This window comes from Cheilinus undulatus, linkage group 8 (genome assembly GCF_018320785.1).
Source record: "Cheilinus undulatus linkage group 8, ASM1832078v1, whole genome shotgun sequence".
NCBI lineage: Eukaryota > Metazoa > Chordata > Actinopteri > Labriformes > Labridae > Cheilinus > Cheilinus undulatus.
Window position 1 is genome coordinate 17,404,763 of NC_054872.1, and position 23,395 is coordinate 17,428,157.

Here is a 23,395-nt window from a genome sequence, read left to right on the forward strand (position 1 = left end):
ATAAATAATATTATGTATTAAATCTGTATGTAAAGAAAATTTAATGAGCACATTTTAGATTTTCAGTGATTTATTTGATCACATATAAAGTGCCCAGAGTGGATAAAGTCTCATCATAACATAGCTTTTCCTCTTAAATTCCTTTACTTCACTCCGTCACAGGTTCTGTTTAAGGGATTTCTTGATTTAACAGGTGTGGCAGTATCAGGCCTGGGTGTTGCTGGGGAAATTTAACTCAGTTTTCAAAAAAAATGATGAATCACAGTACATTCATGATTTAACGAGGGGGAGCGATTCCTTTTTTTTTTTTTTTTTTAACAGGGCGAGTAAGGTTTCGATGGCCTTTTAGATAGAAATCATCATTTAAAAACAGCATTTTGTAATTACTCGGGTTATCATTGTCTAATATCAAAATGTTTTCGAAGATCTGAGACATTTTACTTGTGATAATTATGCAAAAAAAAAAAAAAAGAATCAGAAATGGGGAAAATGCTTTTTCAAAGCTATACATATCAGATGCCATGCAAGAATGGCCCGCGGAACGTGTCCTTATTTTCTACACGGACACATGATCAGACGCACCTTATCCGGAAAGGTCCCTCTTTGAATGTTATCCGCCCTTTTTCCGCGTGTAGCGGCTTTATATGGGTTCACGTTAACAGTCAGGCACAACATCTAGCTCAACTATGGCTTCTACCGGTGGCACTTTGGACTCCCCAGTCAAGCAGATCCAGATTGAGGGACTGGTAAGTGTTTACTTGCTGCGGGGTTTCATGAAACTGAATTTAGTTGGTGTTTGTCGGAGAAACCGGTTTAATGTGATACCAGATGTGGATGCTAACTGTTAGCTAAAGTGTGAGCATCAACATGGCGGACAGATGATATGTAGCAGGTTTTTAAAAAAAACTTCTAACCACTATCTACACGTCTGTAGTGTATTTCTCCATGCTTTGTAAAACATACTCAGGCATGTAAATAATATTTTCCGACAACCGTCCCTCCTAGGCTAACTGGCTAATAGGAAAATAGTTAACCTCGCAGATGCGTTGGGTTTAAAGACCAGGACATCCCGGGTCCTCCGAATTCAGCACAATCGAGAAAGAAAGCGACTGCTTCATATTTTTCTCTAATATAAATGTTGCCATTTTCTCAGTATATAACTAGGAAGCACTTGTTTTCCACGCTCAGTTTGAAGTTCAGCTGCATCACTTTACTGGTTGTCATCACCTTGATTCCTCTTTGAGAAAACCGTTAGTGTTATAACAGACATTTTTAGTTTATAGTTTATAATACGAGGTTTTTTTTATGTACATTTCTAAATAGTATTTAATCTATTATTCTCATGAATAAGGTTTATTTACCTTGTAATCAGTTTGCGTATTACAAAGTAATAGCTTTGAGATATGTTAATATTAAGGACGTATTTACCTAGAAATAATGAATTATTCTTAAGTAATTCCTCGTAATATTTGCCAATTCTATGGTAATAAGGTGGTATTTTACCCCAACCCTGTTATCTAACCTTAACCCCCTCATCCACCCTACACCCTATTACTTAACCCATTTAGGAAGGGCACACCTCAATTTAATGGACCAAAATAAAGAATTTACTTGAGAATTATCAGTAGCAACTTATAAAGAAAATTAAAACGAGGGTGAGGGTTAGGTTCAGTGATGGACAAAGTATTCAACTCCAGTACTTGAGTCAAAGTATTGATACTCGTGGTCAAATCTTACTCAAGTACAAGTAAAAGTTTCTCTGTGAAATTTTACTCAAGTTAAAGTACTAAAGTACTTACTTTTAAAAATACTTAAACATTCCAAAGTACAGAGTACATTTTCTATTATCAGTACATTGCTGTATTGTTTTCTCAGTGCTTTTACAGAACCTTGTAACTTGTGACACCAACGACGATATGTTCAAAGTCACTGGAATCACCTCTCTTATCCCTTCTAATACTCGGTGTGACCTTTAGTAGGTTGTTTTGATCAAGTCTATACCCCTAAATGCACTGTTGGCTGCCATGTTTTTGGCTGGTCAGACAAACTAATGACAGATGAACATGTGTACTCCATCAAATGATTGATGTGTCTTTATTTTATATATATATATATATATATATATATATATATATATATATATATATATATATATATATGAATTATTTATTTTTTCCATATTTTTATTATTTAATTGTATTGTTATACCTCTTCAGAGTACAGGGCCCAGATGGTTGAGTCTTCATAAATGTCTTATTCAGATTCCCGAACGTGTTTGCAGTCTAATTTTTCAAACATGGTGTGAAATTTAGACTCATCTCACAAATGATAAGAAAAGTTGCACCATCAAGTAGAGCTGTGTATCTTCACTAGCCTGATATCAATCTGATATCTCATGAAGCATCATGATTAATTGGAGATTAGCTTATAACTAAAATTATATTAATTAGAACAATGAAATATAGATATTAATAAATATGTCTTTTGTTTTATGTTAGAGGGTTTCATTTAATAAATGCAACAGACACCTTTTGAAAAACGTTCAAATAAACAGGCTTGTTTTTTACTAAATAAAATGAAAGGTTTTTTCCCTTTCCAATTTTTTTAAAGATTTATTTTTGGGCTCTTCATGCCTTTCATCTATAGGGGAGGACAGTGGATAGAATCAGGAGAGAGAGCTGGGAGAGACATGTGGCAAAGGGCCACAGGTCAGATTCGAAACCCGGTCTGCCCACGCAAATGAGAAGCGCCTTAGACAGCTAGGCCATCTGCGCGCCCCTTTTACAATTTTTCAAAACTAATTAAAAAAAAAACATTTTTAATGCCAACTGTGTTGTATATTGTAATTAAACAGCATTATCAGCTTCTTCTTGCTTTCCTTCTGTCGCTCTCACACATCTCTTATTTATTAAGAGAAATGAACTTCCGATTGTCCTGCTAGGGTTTTAAATGACAGCTGAAAAAGTGATGGGAACCTCCTCTGTCACTGAAAGGATTTTATATTGACTCAGACTAATGTAACTTTTAGGAAACATAGTTGGCCTGTTGTTGGGCAGAGTTTGATTGCATTGGGATTCTGGTAAATTTGTCATATTGGGTACTGATATCATTTTTTTCCTGTGTCATCATATGCAGGGCTTGACAAATTTATTAGACCACCACCCTATTTAAGGTTTAAGCCCCAGCTGCCCTCAATTATTGTTGTCCATGAATTTTCAAATTTACTGTTCTCCAAAAAAAAAAAAAAAAGGTTTTATATTATTATTTCTGGATTGAGATGTCAAATTATCATTATTTACGTGCATTCCTGAACAGAAAAAATAGTTTTAGTGGTTAAATATTCTGCTTAATTAATTTCTGACTTCTTACAGAAGCCCAGTAAGTGGCTTAAATTTGGGTAAAAAACAAAAAGGTGAATTCACTTTGAAATTCCTCATTTTTGTTCAATACGGTAAAACGTCGCAAGCTCACTGAAAAAAGTTCTTCATTAAAGCACATCATGATGCTGGATGGTCTCTGAGACAAATATGGAAAGACATAAAGTGTTCTCACAGTGTGGTCAAGTATGCTTTGGATTCAGTTGCCATGACTGGTATATGCCAAGGAAGAAACAGGAAACGAAAGTTAGCTGAAGCAGATGTCAGACATTTTAAGCTTTTAGGTACTAGAGACAGCAGGAGAGATGAATGCTTCTAGATCAGAGTCTGGGAAAGTCTCCAGAATGACCATAAAGCAGACAACTGAGGGAACAAGGCTTAAAGGGAAGGATAGCGGCTAAGAAGCCATTATTGAGGCCGGCAAACATCCAGAAACACCTCAGATTTGCCAGGGAGCACGAACACTGGACTGTTGATGACTGGAAGAAGGTACTCTGAACGGACGAGTCCAAGTTTGAACTCTTCGGTCAGCATCGTCATGTTTATGTTTGCAGAAAAGCTGGAGAACGTTTTGATGTCAGGTGCACCCACAGTGAAACACAGTGGAGATGCCGTTATTGTACAGGCTTCTATTTGAGGTAAACGGTGTGGGCAAGTTAGTGAAAATCGACAGTATCATGAACCAGAACGTCTTTCACAACATCTTCATACATCATGGCATTCCTTCTAGACTGAATCTGATTGGTTGTGGGTTCATTTAAAATAAGACCATGACCCTGAGCATACTTCAAAGCCGTGCAGACTATCTGACCAAGAAGAAGGAATCTGGAGTACTGAAACTGATGAACCGGCCAAGTCCAAGTCTGGATTTGAATCCAATTGAACAAATTTGGATTTAGTAGATTTAAAGATTGATCACACAAAAGTTTCATCTGAAGTCTGTGGGAACAGCTAGGAACTATCTGGAGCTAAATAACTAAAGAGACTGTCGTAAAGTACACAGTGCCAACAAGAATGCAAGCAGTTATCAAGGCCATAGAAGGCCATACAAAACATTCATTCTTTGGTTATTATGTGTAAAAAAATTTAGTTGTTCCACTTTATTTGCTAAAGAAATAACATTTTAGTTTTAAACATGTTTTTGAAAGACTTCTAAAATATTTGTTTTCACAATTTCATGAGAGGTGGTCTTATAAATTTGTTAAACACTGTATGTCAACTCCACAGATGTGTATTTAGTCTTGTAATGTTTGACATCACCTAATTCAACCATAGATACTGAAACATTCAAGACACACTGATTTTAAACTGTTATGAAGATAAAATGATGCAGAATGATCTCCACTGGTGGCTGAAGTTAAACACAATTGAAGCACAGCTGTCGCCATTTAAACACAACCAGTGAAAACTCAAAACACTTGTCTCTAATGAGGTTGAACCAGTTTAGACCAGTTCAGAGAGCAAAAGTGAGGGAGAGTTGATGTGAAAAATGGATGGAGACAATCTGAGGAGGAGAGGAAGACTAACATCAAGAACAGAAATTTCTAGGTATGGACATTATTATTGGTACGATATCGGTACCGGCAGATACGAGATCAAAAAGTGAATTATCACTAGAGCTGGTTAGTTAATACAAATTGAGATAAAATCACAATATGAACTGCTACAATTTGCAAATTACAGAAGTTTCAATATATTTTATTAAGCTGAAATGTGAGTCTAAATAAATAGATGAGTGAACCACTGATCTATTGTGATGAACTCTATTTCTTTGCTGTCTTACTACTATCTCTAAACAAACATTTCCTGCAGCTATCATTGACCACCGTGTTTTCTGTTTTGCTCTGTAGTGTTTAATGACTGCTCCCTAGAGTTTGACTTTTGACTGCTGTGTTGATGAATTGAGAACAGAGTTAGAGTCTGAGCCATAAAAACTGTTTTGATGTGATCGTTTTATTTTCACCATGGAGTCAGAAGTTTTGTGAAACTAGCTTGAAAACTGTAATTTGTGATCAAAGGTTTGAGAAATGTGTCTTAGCGATTGTGAAAAACTGTTAAGTCTTTTTTTTTACTGTAATTTTTTTCTAAATCTCTCTGACTGGCTTTGTAATACTGCTGCTTCAGGGTGCCTGTGTTCAAATGCCAGTGTGGTTTAAGGAAAGGATTTGATTGATTGTGTAGCGTCACATAAGATTAGTGCGACCATATAGACAGGAACAGCTGTGCCATTTAAAATAGAAAAATAATATTAAGTGCCCTTGTTGAAAGGGAAGCTGGTCATTATTATTATTTTTTTATTTATGGGAGGTTCAGCTGCAGGGTGAAAATCTACAAGCAATGTCATTACGCATCGATTATGTTCTGCCTCTGTATCGCTGCAGAATCATCCAATTCTACATCTCAATGCATCATGGAAAAGATTAAATCCTGCATCTCTATTGTCAAGTTTGTGTGCACAAGGATGTTAATGATCAGCTTTGTTGTGGTTTTTGTAACATTATTTTAGATAAAGTGCAACAGGATGAGGCCCTAAACTGGAAATGAATGATGTGTTAAATCCACTGTGATTTTTAGTTTAGGTAATGTTTGTGGTGTTGACTGGCCTTGTCTGTCAGGATTTTAGTGGAGATTTACAGAAATTCTGAGGATATGATCACTCTTTAGAAGGTTTTTTTGGTGTGACTCTTCCTTGGGAGAGTATCTTGTATGTAGTATTTTTTTTTTATTTATTTCTGTAGTACCTCTGTATAAACAGCAGAGGACAAACTTGCCTCACTGCCATGCACTGCTTTCCTCCCTCCTCTTGCCCTAAACTGCACTGGACGCAAAGCAGCTCATTTGTGTGGCGTGCCTGAGCGCTGTATAGCAGGAGTTTAACTCGCCAGCTGCTGCCTTCCTTTTATCTTGCTCATTAAAGCTGCCCTGGAGTCTCTGGCCTTAATTTTAAATCTAAATATTTCACCTCCACGTGTTTTATTTAGACCTCTAATGAGATTTTCTTAATTCATTTCTCAGCCTTATCAACTAAACATTTTAATCGCAGTGGTTCAAATAAAATCAGCAGAGTGCCATTTAGTTTATGACCTCCTCTGGATTCAGACCCAAAGGTGAGAGGTGTCTATTTCAGGCGGGGCTGTGCGGTGTGTTCCACCTGAATGCATTGATATGCAGCAGTTGCTGCCGTGTTGCGTCATGACCCGTCTGTCAGAGGTTTAGCTGGAGGGTTGCCTACAGACAGCATCACTACTGCTGTGTAATAGAATTGGGTTGTTTCCTGGCTTTTTGAAGAGGTTTCAATGGTTGACGTTGCCACAGGAGTGGAGTGCTGCTCAGCGACTTGTTCCATTAAACACCTACAGAGATCACACAATTGCCTATGTTTGAAAAGACCTGATTCAATTATTGTGACGTATGACGCTCGTTCGATGAAGAGTCTTTTTCATGTCTCATGAATCAAGGAGCCACCAAAGGGTGTTTTAAAACACACAGCTTTGTGATTTTAAAGCTCAGGGGATAAAAATGCAGAAAGAATGTTTGAATTAGATTTATTTTAACACTACTTTTTCACAGTGGCAGCCCTTGTCTTTGTTTTTTTTAAGTGAATATGTGACCGTGTAAAGCAGTGTGCTAGAACAGTCCCTTCCTCCCCCTGAGGCATTTCCACTTGCCTCGGGTCTTTTAGCCTGGGCTCCTCAGGAAGTTGTTCACACCACATAATGTGACACATATCAGCTGTAACACAGACAGACACAGGAGATCACTTACTACCTCATGTAGAGGCTGTATGCTCCCCTCTGTCCGGTACATGTACTATATTTTAACAATGTAGCTGATGTTTTATGACATTTAAAAATATATGTTTTTGCCCTCCAACCCTGTTTTGCTTCAGTGGTACAAGACCTGAGGTGCACATTAGGATTGTAAAAAAACAGATTTTCTGTGCAAGGACTGCCTGGATTCGGCGTCCCCATGGACAAAGCATGCAGTGTGGATAACACTTTGAAAGAACCAGTAATACAGATTCAAGCTGTTTCTCAAAGTCCCGGATCCTTCCTCTGTAGGAATGATCCTCCAAAGTCAGGTCCCTCTGAGGCGAGACCAGAATGCTCCCTGACAACTCTGGTACACACATTTGGAACAGGCCAGTGAGTGTGTGTGATTGTATCATAGTAATGGTCCCGGCGGCAGCAGAAATTAAAATGGTAGGGGTACTGACAACAACTTGTACAACCTTTGCCCAGCGTGGTCTTATATGCTAACGCATCATCATACAATCATAATATATATAATAATATGATCATATGATCATGTAATTGTTCATAATTTGATACAGTCTTATGATAGAATTATGTAATAATCATATTCTGTGGTGCTACTTTTACCCGTCCAGCTTGTGGATGGTAACATACAGTTGCAAGAAAAAGGATGTGTGACCGGCAGATATGTAAACAGTGAACAGTGTGTGGAGGCGGAAGGATACAAAATGGCGAAAGCTGCATCGTACATTAGTGCCTGACACAGAGGGGGTTTTTGGGAGAAATGAAGTACTTTGTACATTTTTGACAGTGCACAGTGGAGGCAACATATTTTCTTGGCCCATTTTTTCATAAAACTCATTAATTTACGTGGACAAAACGTTCCCTTCTACAGCCGCTATGCGCCGGCTCTCTCTGAGCTCGTAATAACAACAGGATCCAATTACACGCTAATGCCAGTACTAGCAAAGCACCTCATACAACCCAACTTCAAAAATCCTGAAATATCCCTTTAAGAATTCATGATTTTAAATTTTCTCCCACATTTTGACTGTTAAAACTTGTGATTTCAAATTTTATCTGGCACATTGACCTTTCGAACTCATGATTAAAAATAATATCTCAAAGTTGGACCTTTAGAACTCATGATTCAACTTTTTGTCATATTTTGAACATTAAACATATGATTTATAATTTTTGTCTCATGTTTTAACCTTTTTAACTCCTAACTTCGACTTGTTAATCACATATTTTTCCTTTTTGGCTCACTATTTAAAACTTTAACTCATATTTTAAACTTTAAAACTCTTGACTTCAAATACCATTTCACATTTTGACCGTTATAAACTCATTAATTCAGCTTTTATCTCATATTTTGACCTTAAAACTCATTTATAATCAGTGCTACATTTTATTCTCTGCATATTTCATCACTGATAAAAATTAGTTGTACAGTTTGAAGGTAAAGGTACAGTGTGTAAAATTGGGACTATCAACATCTAACAGTCAATTCTGGAGTGTGATGCTCATTTCTCTGGTGATAACTGTGGGAACCAGTGAAGTTTAAAAATCAATGCATGCTTAACTGTTATTTGGTTCCTTCTATGGTGCCATAGAAACAGGCAAAATGCAAAAATCCAAGATGGCAGCGTCCTTGGAGGGGACCCTCCCTATGTATGAATGAAAGGCTTGTTCTGAGTTAATTTAAAACATAAGTTTAAAAAAATGTGTTATCAGATGTCAACGCTAATTTAGATCAATGTACTTATAAATGTTATGTTTCATTTTAACCAAGCTTGTTTTGCTAAATGCTACTAGGCTAAATATTACACACTGCACCTTTAAATATTGACCCTGTTATCTCAGGATTGCAGGATTTCAAGCCTGTGTTTCTAAAAAATAATCAGTAATTAGTTTAACCGACTCGTAAATCCGGTGCAGATTAGACATTAGACATTAGATTAACGAATTTAACCATTTTATAGATTAACCTCATGCATCCCTAGTACATACAATGATTTCCTTGGCATTTTATCCCATTTATACTTTTAAGTCCTAATTAAAGAAGAGCCGGCCTATATTGTCTTCCTCTTGATACAAGAAGCATCAGCAATTGTTTCTGGTTTAGTTTTTTTCTTCTTGTCAGAGCAAAAGACTGCTGACATCACAGAGAGAGCACTTCTATGATTCACTCTCTTTAACCTTCCCTCCCCCAACAACTCACATGCATGGCGGTGACGTTAGTGACGTCAGCATATGATAACGGACGAGAACGAAGTTGTAGTGTGGCCAGGCTGTCAGCCAGGATTGGACAAAGAGATGTAATTACAATTTGAAAACAAACTGAATGTCTTATCGTTAACAGTTTAGATCATAAAGCGCATGAAAGGGAGGTTTTCATGTAAATAGAATTTTTATGATATTTTTCAAAGAACGACAACAAAGAAAAAATGTGTGAGAGCTGTGTTTTACTTGCGTTGTAAATGTGCCAATGTAGACTGGTCCTAATTAGGTTCCATCTCATAGTGTTTATTATGCACTACTTAATTTTCATTTGCAGCAGTAATACTCACATTAAGGCAGAAAATGAGCAATATTACTCACATGAAGGGGGTCTGTGTGAGCAGGTGGCAGTGAATGTAGTCTCAGTGAATATATCCCTGGGTTTCCATTGCTGAGTTCTGGAGCCCATCAATGGCGGTGACCATATTGGAATGTCAGACTCCAGCTGACTTTCTATGAGCCAAGTAACAGGCAGAGAGGAAGAGTGAGGGCAGGCCTTTGGCCTCTAGGAAAGCAGCTACAATGCTCCTATCTGTCAGTCAAAAAAAAAAGTCACATCCCTAGTTATTAGAGGTATAAAAGTACACTTATTCATACTGAACCATTTTGGTACTACCACACTTTGAGTACTGTTTACACGTGTAGAGGCATACATGCAGAACAACTCTTCTCCAAGTCCTATTTTAAGTACAGTCAGGGGATAAAGGGATTCAGTTGGTGAAGAGAATTAATGTAATTATAATAGTTTTGGTAATTTATTAATCCCAACAAATCGCATATGTTGATGTTTGAGAAAGATCTAATTACTGGTAGATTTAAAGAAAATAGTGCTTCTGAATAGCATCAAAACTTCTACTAGCTTTTGAATCAGGAGAAGAGGAGATCAAAGACAGATTGTCCACTTATTGGTCAATCTACAATGGTGTTAATCTGTAAGACAGAGATTTGATCTATAACATTATGCTGTAAGAGAGCCACCAATATCATCACAGACCCCATCCACCCAGCACACAACCTGTTCACCCTCCTACCATCTAGTAAGCGCTACTGCAGCATGTGGTACAAGATCACCAAAAATAGCTTTTTCCCACAAGCCATCAGACAACTAAACTCAATCAAGAACATTCTGTGATCATGATAACCACTATACCCACAAGACCAACTGACTGTGTAAGTAACATAGACTCCACTTTTTTTTCTGTCCATAGAATACTTTACAGTTGCAAGAAAAAGTACGTGAACCCTTTGGGATTTCTTTGATTTCTGTATAAATTGGTCATAAAATGTGTTCTGATCTTCATCTAAGTCACGACAATAGCCAACCGCAGTCTGCTTAAACTAATACCGCACAAAAAATAATGTTTTCATGTTTTTATTGAACAAAACATGTAAACATTCACAGTGCATGTGATGTATGCTGTATCTCCATGCTGCTATTCTGCACTTGCGCTTTACCATATTGCACATATTGCATTATGCACTCCAACAACACTTTACCATACTGCACATATCACACAGTTGACACTCCACCAACATACCTCATAACTTTTTTACACCTCTGACATACTGTGAATGTAAATATCCCATCCTGCATAATGTAGGCACCCACTGTCTGTCTGTCTGTCTGTCTGTCTGTTGTGTCTACTGCTATTTTGTTGATGTCTGTGTGCTCTATTATGTTACATGTTGTGTGTTAAATGATATTTGCACATTTGGAGTTGGGGAAACAAGATTTTAGTCCTCTGTGTAGTTCTTTTTTACATGGCCTGATTGACAATAAAGTTCACTGTGACTTTGACTTTGATAATAATTAAGAACGCAGAGAATTTTGACGTTTTCTATTCGAGGTTAAAACCTACTTTAACCGGTTGTTTGATGGCATCCAAGTGTGATTGCTCAACATATACTTTTTAATCACATTTTTCACCCCTGTGATAAATTGATCAAAATTAACTGATGATTTTGAGAACACTACTGGAGACCCATAGCATGTTTAGACCACTATGATCTCAACAAGTGATAAATGAATGCTCTAATATCCCCTGCTATCATTAAGGTGTACGGTTAGGTTTAACACAGTTTTATGCTGAGCAGACCGCCCTTTACAGCTAAGCTATCTGTACCCCTGATATTTAAATGTAGATCAGACCTAAAAACACAGTTTAAAGTCTGAGGATAAGACATTTCAGTGCTTAAAACACATTTGAAAGTGTTAGGAATAATGATGAATAAAGAAAGCCCTCAGCTGCATAGGTCTGTTGGCTCAACCTAAAACTCCACTAACTTACTTGTTCCTATGGCCGATATTTACTGATTTTTATAGCCAAAATAGTTTAAGCTAATAGCTGCTGGTTATAACGTTAATCCATATTTTTATGACCATATCAGTTATTGAGAACAGGGGATTTGAACACTTGTTAAAGGTCATCATTATCCATATAAAATCCCTTTTCATCTGCCTCAGTGATAAAACCATACCAACCCTTCGTAGAAAAGCAAATGCTGCTGTTGTGCACGACTCATCCAAGGCATTTGCTGTCTCACTCATTACACGTCCATTATGTGGTCCCTGATGTGTTTTTAGGTTCACTCTTTTCTCAAAGGGCATTTGAGAATTGGTGCTAGCTCTGTAAACCCAAAGGTGGTCGTTTCTGTCTCACCCATGTAAAGAAAAATGTAATTTCTTTAATGTTTAATACTTGTGTAATTCAACATCTTTTTTATTGGAGAGCTTTTTGGCATTATTCTACTTGAAAATAAAAACAGTATGTATTTTATTTTATTTTTTTAGATATAAAAACAAATCCTTTTATTTCAGTTCGTGTTTGCTCTGCTCATGGTAATGTTCAGTTTCTTCACAAAATAAATGATTCACCACTCTGTCACATTCATGCCCAGAAAGGAGCAAGGAGAGAAAAGGCTTATTTTGCTTGCCCTTCACTCAAAACACAAGTGAACAATGGATGGTCTTCTAAAATACAATTTCTGAGAACCCCAAGCAGGCCTGAGAGCCTGAGCGTTGACATTGCTCTTCGGATAAAATTAAAAGGAAAATTTTTAAGCTCCCAGTGAAGAAAAAGAAATTTGTTGTTGCAGTGTTTGTTTCCTTTCTTCACTGAATGAAAACAGAAAACTTGACTAAACTGAACTTTAATGTACCATTACACCCCTGCTCGTAACTTATGCTAAACTTTGATCCTTGATAGCATCAATTCAGATGCATCATTGAAAATTGGACACGCTGTTCAGCTGCTCATAGTAATGATAGGGCCTACAGAGGACCCAACTGTTTTGTTCTAGGTTGGAATTGCGTTCATTTCTGCTATAAAATTGGCATATTAACATGAGCTCCAATGGGGATTCTTTTTTGCCAACCACTGGTGGAAACTCAACCTCTGCTTTGGCTTCATTTTTCAACACCAGAGGCAGCCACTTGGTCTGTTTCCATGCACAGAAAAAGATACATTAGGAGGAAAGTGCTGCCTCTTCGTATCTGTGCAGTTAAGTTTTAGTGTTAAATTCTCTCTATCTTGTTGATCAGATCATATTTTAAATCCATTAGCTAATACTGCGATTACACCAAGAACCCAAACGACAAGAGATTCCCAGTTTCCTAAATCAGGAATTGGAAGAAGTTGCTTTTGATAGAGTAGGCATGCCAAAGTCAATAAGCTACTTCAATTTCAACATGCCAGATACATGTTTAATCACCATTTTATGTTTACTGCTCCTGTGATAGTCTTTTAAATCTGTATATAGCTTGCCGACATGTTTGGCACACGCTACTTGAGGTTTTTTTTTGATGAACTGAGCTCTATCTTGTAGCCAGAGGTTGTGAACATTTATTAAGCTACAATCCAAAAGCTGTGCCTGTTATCTGATTTAGCTGAATCTTTTGAGTTTGGTTTTTAGTAAAGCTTTTTGGGCACACTGATTAAAATGAGATGCACTGATGTTATCATCTCACGAAAAATAAATTAACTTTTTTTTTTTTTTAACCACAGGGGAACAAGTGTCCTGAAAATGAATGTAATTGCAGAGCACTGACATGTTCGACAAAGATCTGCTTAGGCACACAAGTGAAACTTGGCAGATGCTGTGGTCTTCTCCATCTGTAGCTTAACCCAGCAGTGTTTACTCCACCGAGCCTGTTACAGCCAGCGTTGATTGGAGAGTCCACATCAGTGGCGCAAAAAAAAGAAAACTCATTATGGGATCGTCTCTCTCACCGTACTTTCTCATAACTTGAGCCCAGTTGTGGCGGGAATACGAGCCCTTTTGTGTGAGCTAGAGAGAAAGATTTATGATGAGAATTAAAGGCAGCCAACGGGGGATTTGAACCGCAATTGATTTTGCACAATTCAATTTTAAGCTTGTTGATTTATAATACGCTGTCCACATATCAATCTGGGGCCTCTCCACATGAGGTGAGCTCACTGGGCTGGCTGCTGGTGAGCTTGATCAATAAAACAGTGTACGAGCGTGTGTGAGGGAAAGTAGCATGAGACAGCACTGGAGAGAGAGAGAGCGAGAGAGTCTGTGTTTGTGTGTGCAGGTTCTGCACAAATTTTCAGGGCTTTGCGTACAAGACCTGATGGCATTTACTCAGCATCAGGAAGCCTGCTGAACAAATCCACTGAAACCCTCCGTCCATCCTTCCTTCCTTTAATGCTGCTTCAGATCACCTCTTTAAAGCATTTCTGTAGATTCAGGAGTTTTTCTTAAAGCCCTGCACCAATTTAGTTGTATTTATTTGACCTTCCTGGTGTTGTTTTTGGCCAATCCTCCATCTCTCACCTCCTCCTTTCCCAGACGGACGCTATTTAAGCGTGTGATGAACAGATTGCCGAGAGTTAGATAGCTGAAAGCATTGTGTATCTGTGCTATCTGCTCTCGCTGATGGAAGAAGGCTAGAAAAGCTATTTGTGGGCAGAAAAAGGAACCAAAGCTCAAAGGGGAAGGGGGGAAGGGGGGCAGGGGGGCAGGGGGCTTTGTAAAGCACCCAGGACTGCTGATTCTGTGGACTTTCACTGAACCCCCCTCACCCTCCATCCTATATCAGCCTTAGTGTCACTGCCACACCTGTCTGCTCTCCTTGCACTCTCCTCTTTTGTCATCCTTTCTTTTATTCTTCTCATTTCCCTCTCTAATATTCCCACCGTTGCCTGTCCTTCCTTTTTCCCCATCAAATTCTCTCATATTCTCTCCCCCCTCTGACCTATTCCTCAGACCTTCCCTCTCTCAGTCAGACCAGCTGAGGCAGGCAGGCAGGAAGCGTATGAGATTTGTTTTTTCTCCCCCTCCCCTCCCCCTCCTGTCGGCCCTCCTCTCCCGCCCCTGGCCCTTTTACTTGTTGCATGACAGGTCCAGCACTCTATTGAAATAAATCATTTCGCTGGACAGATGCGTGTGTGTTTACGCACATGTGTGTGCGTGGGCGATGCGAGTAAGAGCTTCCTCTCGGTGATGATGGGTGTTTTGTTTTGAGCGTGGCCCCAGGACTTCCCACCCTGTTCTTTTGTCTATGTGTGTCTATGTGTGTATTATTAATGCCTCTGGCTGTGACCTGCCCACACTGTTATCAGCATGATTTATGCTCTCCCACATACACACTGTGCTTCTAGCTTCATGTCCTCTTCTGCTCATTCACACGCTCCGCCTTATTCTCCACTCTTCACCATGGCTGCGCTCTGTATTTCTGCTCAGTGTGTCTCATGGCGTGGAGGTGTGTTTGAGTCTGGTGTCCTTGATGTCGGTGAAATCAGCTCCTCAATCATGTAGAGGCTTGTCCTGTTGGCCCATTTTTATCTGGCATTAAAAATTAAACGCGCACGATGATGCATGGACACCCGGGCCAGATGAGGCAGAGCTGAGTGGGATATCAGACTGCAAGTCCAAATATACCCTCCCACAGTACGAGGGGAGCATTTTTCTTGAGATTTCACTAAATGCAGGTTTTATTCTTTATTTCAGCCGCCTCCTCCTTCTCTCTCTGGTGTAAATTGCTAGGCCGTGCTGAATACTAACTACCCTTTTGTAGGCACTCAAGATGAGCGGTGCAGCAGTGTAGAAGCCTGCAGGTGGTGCCTACCACTTAACGGACCACTCAGCCACAGCCACTGATTGTCTGAGAACTGTCCCACTATTTCTTCTCAACAAGTTCTGTGGCAATGTTTTATATAAGAGCCTGCAGAGTGCAGAAAGGTGCCCTAGGATTTATTATGCAATTAAGTATCGATGTAAAGTCTGTTTTAGTGCTGTGGTAGATTTTAACACTGTTTGACCTCTCTTTACTCTACCTGAAGGACATAAGAGCTGTATTAATGCTGCTGCATGTTACTTTACTTTATTTCAGACACAGCTGAAATATTCTTGACATTTATTAGAACTTCAGGCCTCAGTGGGCGGGTCCCTCGGTGGCTCTTGACTGACATTTGAATGTTTGTGTTGCTGGGAAACAGACTATTGACCTTGGTGCGACTGGAGCTTGTTATAGTCCAGTAGGCTGTGAAAATAACACCATAGGTTAGATAATGTTGCAATTAAAGCTGTTTGTGCTTTACAGTGTTATGAATTTTGGAGTAGCTGCTGCACTTACCTTATCCAATCACTCAGAATGTGGAAACTGGCCAGTAGGTTATAGTTTCTAGCATGGGGCTGGTTTATTTGTCGAGGAGCATTCATACAACGTAGGGATGTAATGATACACACCTTTTCTTTATTTAAAACAAAAAAAATACCCATAGTGTTTTCTGTGCAAAGAGAGGCTGAGTCAAGCGGCGCTGAGAGAGGAACGGAGAAGCAGACAGTCTGGTAGTTCACAATGGGCCTCCTTGAGCACCTATGTATAGGTTGTTTGCAGATGATGTCACACTGCAATGGAGAACTCCTTTGGGGGCAAATAATGATTACTGCATAGAGAAACACTACCAAAAAAGGCCATGTTTTGAGCTGTTTATGACTATGCCAGGAGTTCAAAGTGTGGCCATTAAAACATTCTTCCTGCTGCTTTTGTGTCCAGAAAGTATTGAAATGTTCAGGCAAAAAAAGGTTAAAAACCCAGAGAAATGACAGCAGACAGGAATAAGTTGCCAGGTTATAGCCTTTAGCTTGGTCCTAATGCCCGCAGCTAGTGGCTACTGCTGCTTCTTTTTAATGTTGTTAGGATAAAGACTTATAAGTGACTTATGAGATCCGTTGTGTTAAACTTCTCGTGTTAGGACTTTTTCCACTCTTTGGGGTCTTTGCAGGGCAACTTTTACAAACACTGTCGTGTTATCCTCCCCGTTAACACTGAATAACTCCACTGTGTTATTAGCCTCTATTAGCCTCTTAGCACTGAGGCTGCTTCCTCTTCTTCCCTGGTGCTTAACAGCAGGTCACGTACTGCGGCGCCACCTGCTGTTTCAGAATGTGTGGTCTTGTGAGAAAGACAACAAATGCTTCTATTATTGGTGGATTTAATTGGTTAATAATTTATTATTGGGATAATGAAAATATGTAAAATGTATGCAATATCGGCCTGTAATTTATCGGTGCTGATAATTGTTGTGCATCTGTTCTTTTTTCGTTCTCTATGAATATAGAAAAAGAATCAAAATTGCAAGTCAGGAGTAATGCACTTTATAATGATGTCTCAGAGGGAAATGTACAATATCCTGATAGAGAATTAGATATTTTATGTTGTCTGCCTCCCTTACTGTACTGAAAATGTACCAGATTGTGAAATTTGAACTGAGAACTGTACCATAGTGACAGTGTTGTGTACTGTTAGACCCTTTCTGTAGACCAGGGGTGTCAAACTCATTTTGGGGGCTGGATTTGCTCTGAGACTTCCAATGGGCTGGACTACTTTTTAAGCAGTAGCCTCTTTCTGTCCCTCTATTTCTCTGTCTGTCTGTCTCTCTTCTCTTTCTCTCTCTCTCTGTCTGTCTTTCTGTCTCTCTCGCTCTCTGTCTGTCTCTCTTTCTCTCTCTCTTTGAGAGATCTTAAAAAAAATAATCAAAGTTAGACAAATAAATCCTTCTCCTTCAGTCTTTAAAATCATACATGTCTGTATCAGCCTCTCTTTGTATGCATATCATTATGATCTTCATTTCCTCTTAGTTTTTCAAACACCAAAGTTAGTAAATATTGAAAATTAATATTAAAATAAAAATCCGTCTTTTTCCCCAAACGTCTCGTGGCCTGGCAACATGACACCTGTTGGTGGGCCAGTAGTGGCCCACGGACCAGAAGTTTGACACAACCAGTCTAAACTGTAAAGCAGTTGGCATCTAATAAATGAGTTGTAGCTTCCATTAATAACCACTGCTATAATGCTCTACAGTACAGATGTAAACAAGTACACTGGATGGATAGCATCTGAGTGATTCATCAGTATTTTCATTTAGAAAAAAAGTTGTTTGAAGGCTTTGACAGGTTAGACTCTTAGCTGTTCAGCGTGAGCTGAAAATAACAAGCACATGCATGAGGCTGATGGTGCTAGTCCACCTTGCATAGGCCACAATACAACAAAAAAACACTCAACTTTGTTTACCTGTAAGCACTGTGGTATTGTGTTTTAAGCCATGTTAAATTAATTGAATTATTTTGACTGTTCCTGCATGTTTTCTTAACTCAAAACTGGTTGGCTAGTCTGAATTTTAAATTAATTCAAATGATTTTGAAATGAGTCTCTAGAAACTTCCCTGATTAGATGAAACTCAAGCTTCTGTTGGTTTAATTGGCACCAGTTTAGTAATGAAAACAACTTCTTTTTTTTTTTTTTTAATTTTGGATTCAGGAGAAACATCTAGCATATACAGGTGATCGTTAATAAGGATGACTAGCAGATCAACATTAAAACTGTGAGTGAAGGTAATGTTTACCGTTTCATGCTTTTTTTTTTTTTTCAGTACTTTGTGTCATAAAAGAATAAACACTAGATAGACAAAGTAGTAAACTCACTTAATGAATTGGGAAAATGGCAGCAAATTATGCAGTAAGTTGCTGCATCAAAAATAAAAACCTAAAAAGACAAGATGATGGCATATATGGCTATCCTTGTTTACCAGTGAAAAATTTAACCAAGTGAAGTGGAGTTCATCATACCCTGGATTAATGTACTGATCTTGCAAATAACACACTACTGCAAGAAAACTGTCAAAGTAACAAAACTGTGTCTGAAGCAATTAATTTCTTATCCTTTCTTAACTAAAAATGTGGATGTAGGAGCTACTTTTATGATTTCGAAGTGTAGGTGTTAAACCAGCTGAGGGTGGGCTGAGCTGTATAAACATCAGCACCTGTAAATGCTGAGGAGAGTCGATAGACAAGCACTCATCTCTGGGAAAATTCTAATGATTTGTTTCCATTGAAGTTCAGCAGTGTTTATGTAACCTCTGCACATCCACTACATCCTTAAATCCATCACATCAGAGCACATTGACTGCATCTATATTCTGTGTGTTGAATGTGAGCGACCGCACACTGAGCCTAAACTCCTCTCATGTTTTTGTAGAGTTTTTCCTCAACTTTTAATGTTTTATTCTGTTGATTCTGCACTACCCAGTGGTGATATTTACTACAGTCTCACTGTTTCCTTTTGAGTTTAGTTAAAGTTGCTCATTTTAGCCACATATGAGAGAATATTTAGTTTTTAATCATGCTGAATGTGCACATTACTACCATAATTTACTGTTGTGTGTAAATAGGATGCAGTTTTAATCCATACATAATGAAAACTTTCTTTATTCATGGCTACATTTGTATCCCATTGGTATTAATTAAATGGTTATATGTTGTTGTACTTTGATCGAACATCGTGTGGAGAAGAGGTTAGAAAGGAAATCTGAGGCAAATGCATGAAAACCCTCTGGAGGAGATTAAGAAAAAACCAAACATTTCAAGCAAACTAAACTCAACACAAACTAATGAGTACAAATCTCCATGACAAGCAGAGATGCAATGAATTGAATAACACAAATCAAAGGAGGATAAAGTACAACAACAAAAATGCTAGAGAAAGCAAAGACAATTGGCAGGATAAATAAATTAGCCCTGGTTCAGGAAGTAAAATCATTTTCCAGAAAGTGTTATTGAAAAGAGTTCTTTTCTTTACTTTCTCTCACCCTGTTTCTGTCGCAGTACTTCAGCGATAAAGCTGCCTCTCTCCTTTTTTTTGTATCACAGGTGGTGCTGAAGATTATCAAGCACTACCAGGAAGAGGGCCAGGGCAGCGAGGTGGTGCAGGGCGTCCTGCTGGGACTAGTAGTCGACGACCGGCTGGAGATTACCAACTGCTTCCCCTTCCCCCAGCACACTGAGGATGATGCCGACTTTGATGAAGGTAACCAAGAGCAGTGCTAGCTTTCAGTTGAATCTATCGATCCACTCCTGTAGCTGGGGAAAAACACACTCACACACTCCACACATACAGGGTAATAAAGAGACTGAAATGAATACCTGTCAGGCAGCGAGTGCCAGTGAAACCTCTTTTACTGCACTCAACAATACTGGCACAATTTGGTTTCTTTAGTTACAAGGTGGTTTTAATCTTTGCTTGTGTTCAACTTTGAAGCCTTGTTAAGGATCACTGGTGGTTATTCAATTCCTACTGAAGGCTACGACGAATTAGCACAGTACGTGCCAACCAAATCACAATGAAATTACAAAGTAATGACAGTCCTCTGTAAATACTGCATTGTGTTGGTTAAAGAAACATTTTGTAATTGGTTGATAGAATTAAATTGAATTGTGTCCTTGACGGGAAAGCTGAGCAGTGGATTTAAAAACATCGTTACCTCTTGTTTTCCTCCTGAATCTAGCCGTTGTGTTTTCCTATTCACACTATTGATGCCTTTGAATCCCGTGCGGCAGCGTTTTCAGCATGCCTGGAACTTGTGTGTGTTTTGGGGACTTGAATGATTAAATCCATACCAGTAAACCCAATATTGGATGATTTTTTATCCATTTTAATCGAATTGCGATCATTTCTTACCGCTAGTTTGAATGCTAACCGCCATATTTTTTCTCTCTGAGTGTCCGTCAACCAATAGCAGGCTGTTCTGTCATCACGTGATGCTGCACAAAATAATAGAAAGGAGAGGGAGAGTTTAACACACTTGATGATTTATACAACTGTATACATTTAGTACATATCTGTAAACAACAATTGTTAATCTGCGAGGTTGTAAGTTTTATATTGTATTTGGAAAAGTCCACTAAAGTTTGTATTTTAAAAAAAAAGAGAGAGAGATAGAGAGAAGGCCTGTGATGCAGCCCCCTGTATTATTATTATTTTAATATTTAACAGCAAAACTCAATAATCAGCGGGAAAACAACGTTAGGGTCACAGAGATGCTGTACATTTACAATTCTAATTGTTGAGCCATGTTCTGAGTCAAATATAGCTCTAAAATAATTTGTGAGTCTGAACAGTCATTTCAGATAGTTCAGACTGGTATCGACCGATACCCAACACCTTGGTATCGGTATCTTATCGGAACGGAAAACATGGTATCGGTACATCTCTAATTCAAACACTACATTTTCTATTTACTTGGGTTGTCTTTATGAAATATAAAAATTGGTTTGAAATACAAACACATTGGCAGTGTTGACCAAAAAGAAGCATTTACTGAATTGTTGCCAGTGACTGTGTCACCTACTCTGTTTTTTATCCATTTGTAAGGCACATGAATGTAATTTTTACCAAAAGGAGTTGAATAATCTGCTGATTTTGAGTGTTAATGGATGATAGCTCTTCTGTCTTTCTGTCATGGTAGCTTCTGGTTAGAGTAAAACGTTGAATTTAGAGTATTTTTTTCAGCATTGAATACTTTTAAATTCCCCACGTAATTGAAAATATATTACAGTTACGAAAATTAAAACCATATAGGGTGCATGTTATAGATAATGGGGCTGATCCACCCCAACAAAACTAAGAAAAGTCCTGGTTCTGGTCCTGGTGGGCGTTAAATTGGTATCAATACTGGTATCAATACATTCACTGGTGTAATTGCTTCCATGGGATCACCGCATTGTGTTGGAGTGCACACACATGGCATAACTGATGTCACCGCTAACATAGCAGAGTGATAAGAAACAGACAACAGCTCAGTCAGAGTCCAGTCATTAGAATGTTTTGCTATGACACGAAAGAGCAGCCAGATAACAAGCCAAAATTCACCTTTTTGTGTCAGTGTATTTGATCTGAAGCATAGCAATGAGATCTGTAATAACAGCAACATGCAGCAAGTGTACTCACTTTGCAAAACGCCACGTCAGCCTGCCTGGGGCTTGTACCCAAGCTGTGAGCTCCCGAGGAATTGACTTGGCTTGTCTTCAGCCAAACGCAGTCTGTGCTGTAACGGCTTAAACAACTGTTTAAATGTGTGTTTAAACTGATAACTCACCTGTTTTAAATCCAGAATTATTCAAAGAAGCAGGCTGTGCAATAAACAAGGTCAGAGAAGCAGCTGTAAACACAGTAGCTCTGTACACTTACTGACACCTTCGCTAAGTTAACACAATGATGAACAGGCTATTTCCGACATGTTCTTCACAACAGAAGTTGTTATTTTGTTGAAGCACTTTTATTTTCAATACAGTAGACAGTCATGATCCATATCCAGTTGTGTGGGATAACCCCAAGAACAACCATGCATTTTATGGACTGTCACATGAACGAGTGATAGCCAGTTGGGAAGAGAGCTAGCTGAAAAAGAAAGCACAACAACCACTGAAAATACATTTTCACTCCAGCTCATGCTCTAACATATACGGCCGATGTTAATGGACTCTCCATGACTTCAACCATAGTTGCTCCTTCTTCCTTTTAGATTGTCAGTACAACGTTGCTAAAAGTTGTTCTGCCCACTGAGGACCATATGAGTCGCATTACTTCACAAGTGATTTTGAGAGATTTGCCATTTTTGGGGTTGGGGCTCTGCTTGTTTGTATTGTAGAATTTGCTGTTTTGGTGGTACCTTTTCTCAACTAGAGTACAATACAAGGGTAAAACCATATCAGCAACCCTCTGAGTGTCTTTGTGTGTTTTCTTTGACACTTGTGTGCATAAGATGTCCCCAGGCGAAGTGTTGAGGACACAGCCGACTTTTAACTAAGCTAACTAGGTGCTGTGTGTCCTATACTGTCAGTCGCAGTTGATGAGCGAGGGCAGCGGTGCGGTGATGGAATGGGTCCAGTGTTTGTGTTACAGGTGGTTGATCTGAACGTGCACAGGATTTGATTTAGTCTTTATCACCACACACACGCTTTTCCTCTTGCTTTCCATCTCCCTCTCCCACGTCCCTTCAGCTTTCGAATCAAAGGGTGCCATGTCCTCTGACCTCAGCCTGTGCGCTATCAAGCCTTGTTGTTACCCGTTCCTTGTTAGCGCAACAAAATGTGCTGCGAGCCTGGCAGAGGGATGGGAAGGTGAGCAGATGTGAGGAGCGGAGGAGAGGGAGAAAATCCTGCTCTAACAGGCCTCTTCTGCTAACAAGCAACTGTCAGAAATTCTCCAAGACACACAAGCAGCAGCGGTGGCTAAAGGTCGTTAGTGTCAGCTCTCTCTCTGTGCATGTGTGCCGCTGAGCATTAGGCTTGTTGTGTTGTTGACTTTTGATGTGCAAAATTTTGCATCTGTCGCTCTCTTTAAGTTAACAAGGTGTTCAGTGAGTGAGCCCTACTATGAAATTTGAGAAAATATACAGCTTTAAATCCGGCAGCAAAATGTCAAAGACTTCACATATTCTGTCACTACAGAGTCAACACCGTGATTTCCTGGAAGTTGTCTGTGTTGTTTTGTATTGTCATGTTTTCAAATGGAGTACAGTGTGTACTGGATGTCTCTGCAGTCTGCCGGATGTACTTGTCTTAATTTGTAGGAATGTCTTCATTCTACACTCAGGATTCTATCATAACCCTGGAAAACAAAAGTTACACGCACTAAATGTTACACAAAAATGATCCCTCTGCCACATACAAAACGGA

The 23,395-nt window shown here is 38.8% G+C and overlaps 1 protein-coding gene across 1 annotated transcript in view; it reads left to right on the forward strand.

Moving 5' to 3' along the window:
- Window positions 1–595: 595 nt before the first annotated feature.
- The window catches only part of LOC121513694 (eukaryotic translation initiation factor 3 subunit H), a 126,616-nt gene continuing 103,816 nt past the window's right edge, over window positions 596–23,395 (forward strand). Inside the window, exons 1-2 of the mRNA XM_041793613.1 lie at window positions 596–746; window positions 19,589–19,745. Coding sequence (XP_041649547.1) covers window positions 687–746; window positions 19,589–19,745 — 217 coding nt within the window. The 5' untranslated portion in view covers window positions 596–686. The remainder of the gene's footprint in view (window positions 747–19,588; window positions 19,746–23,395) is intronic.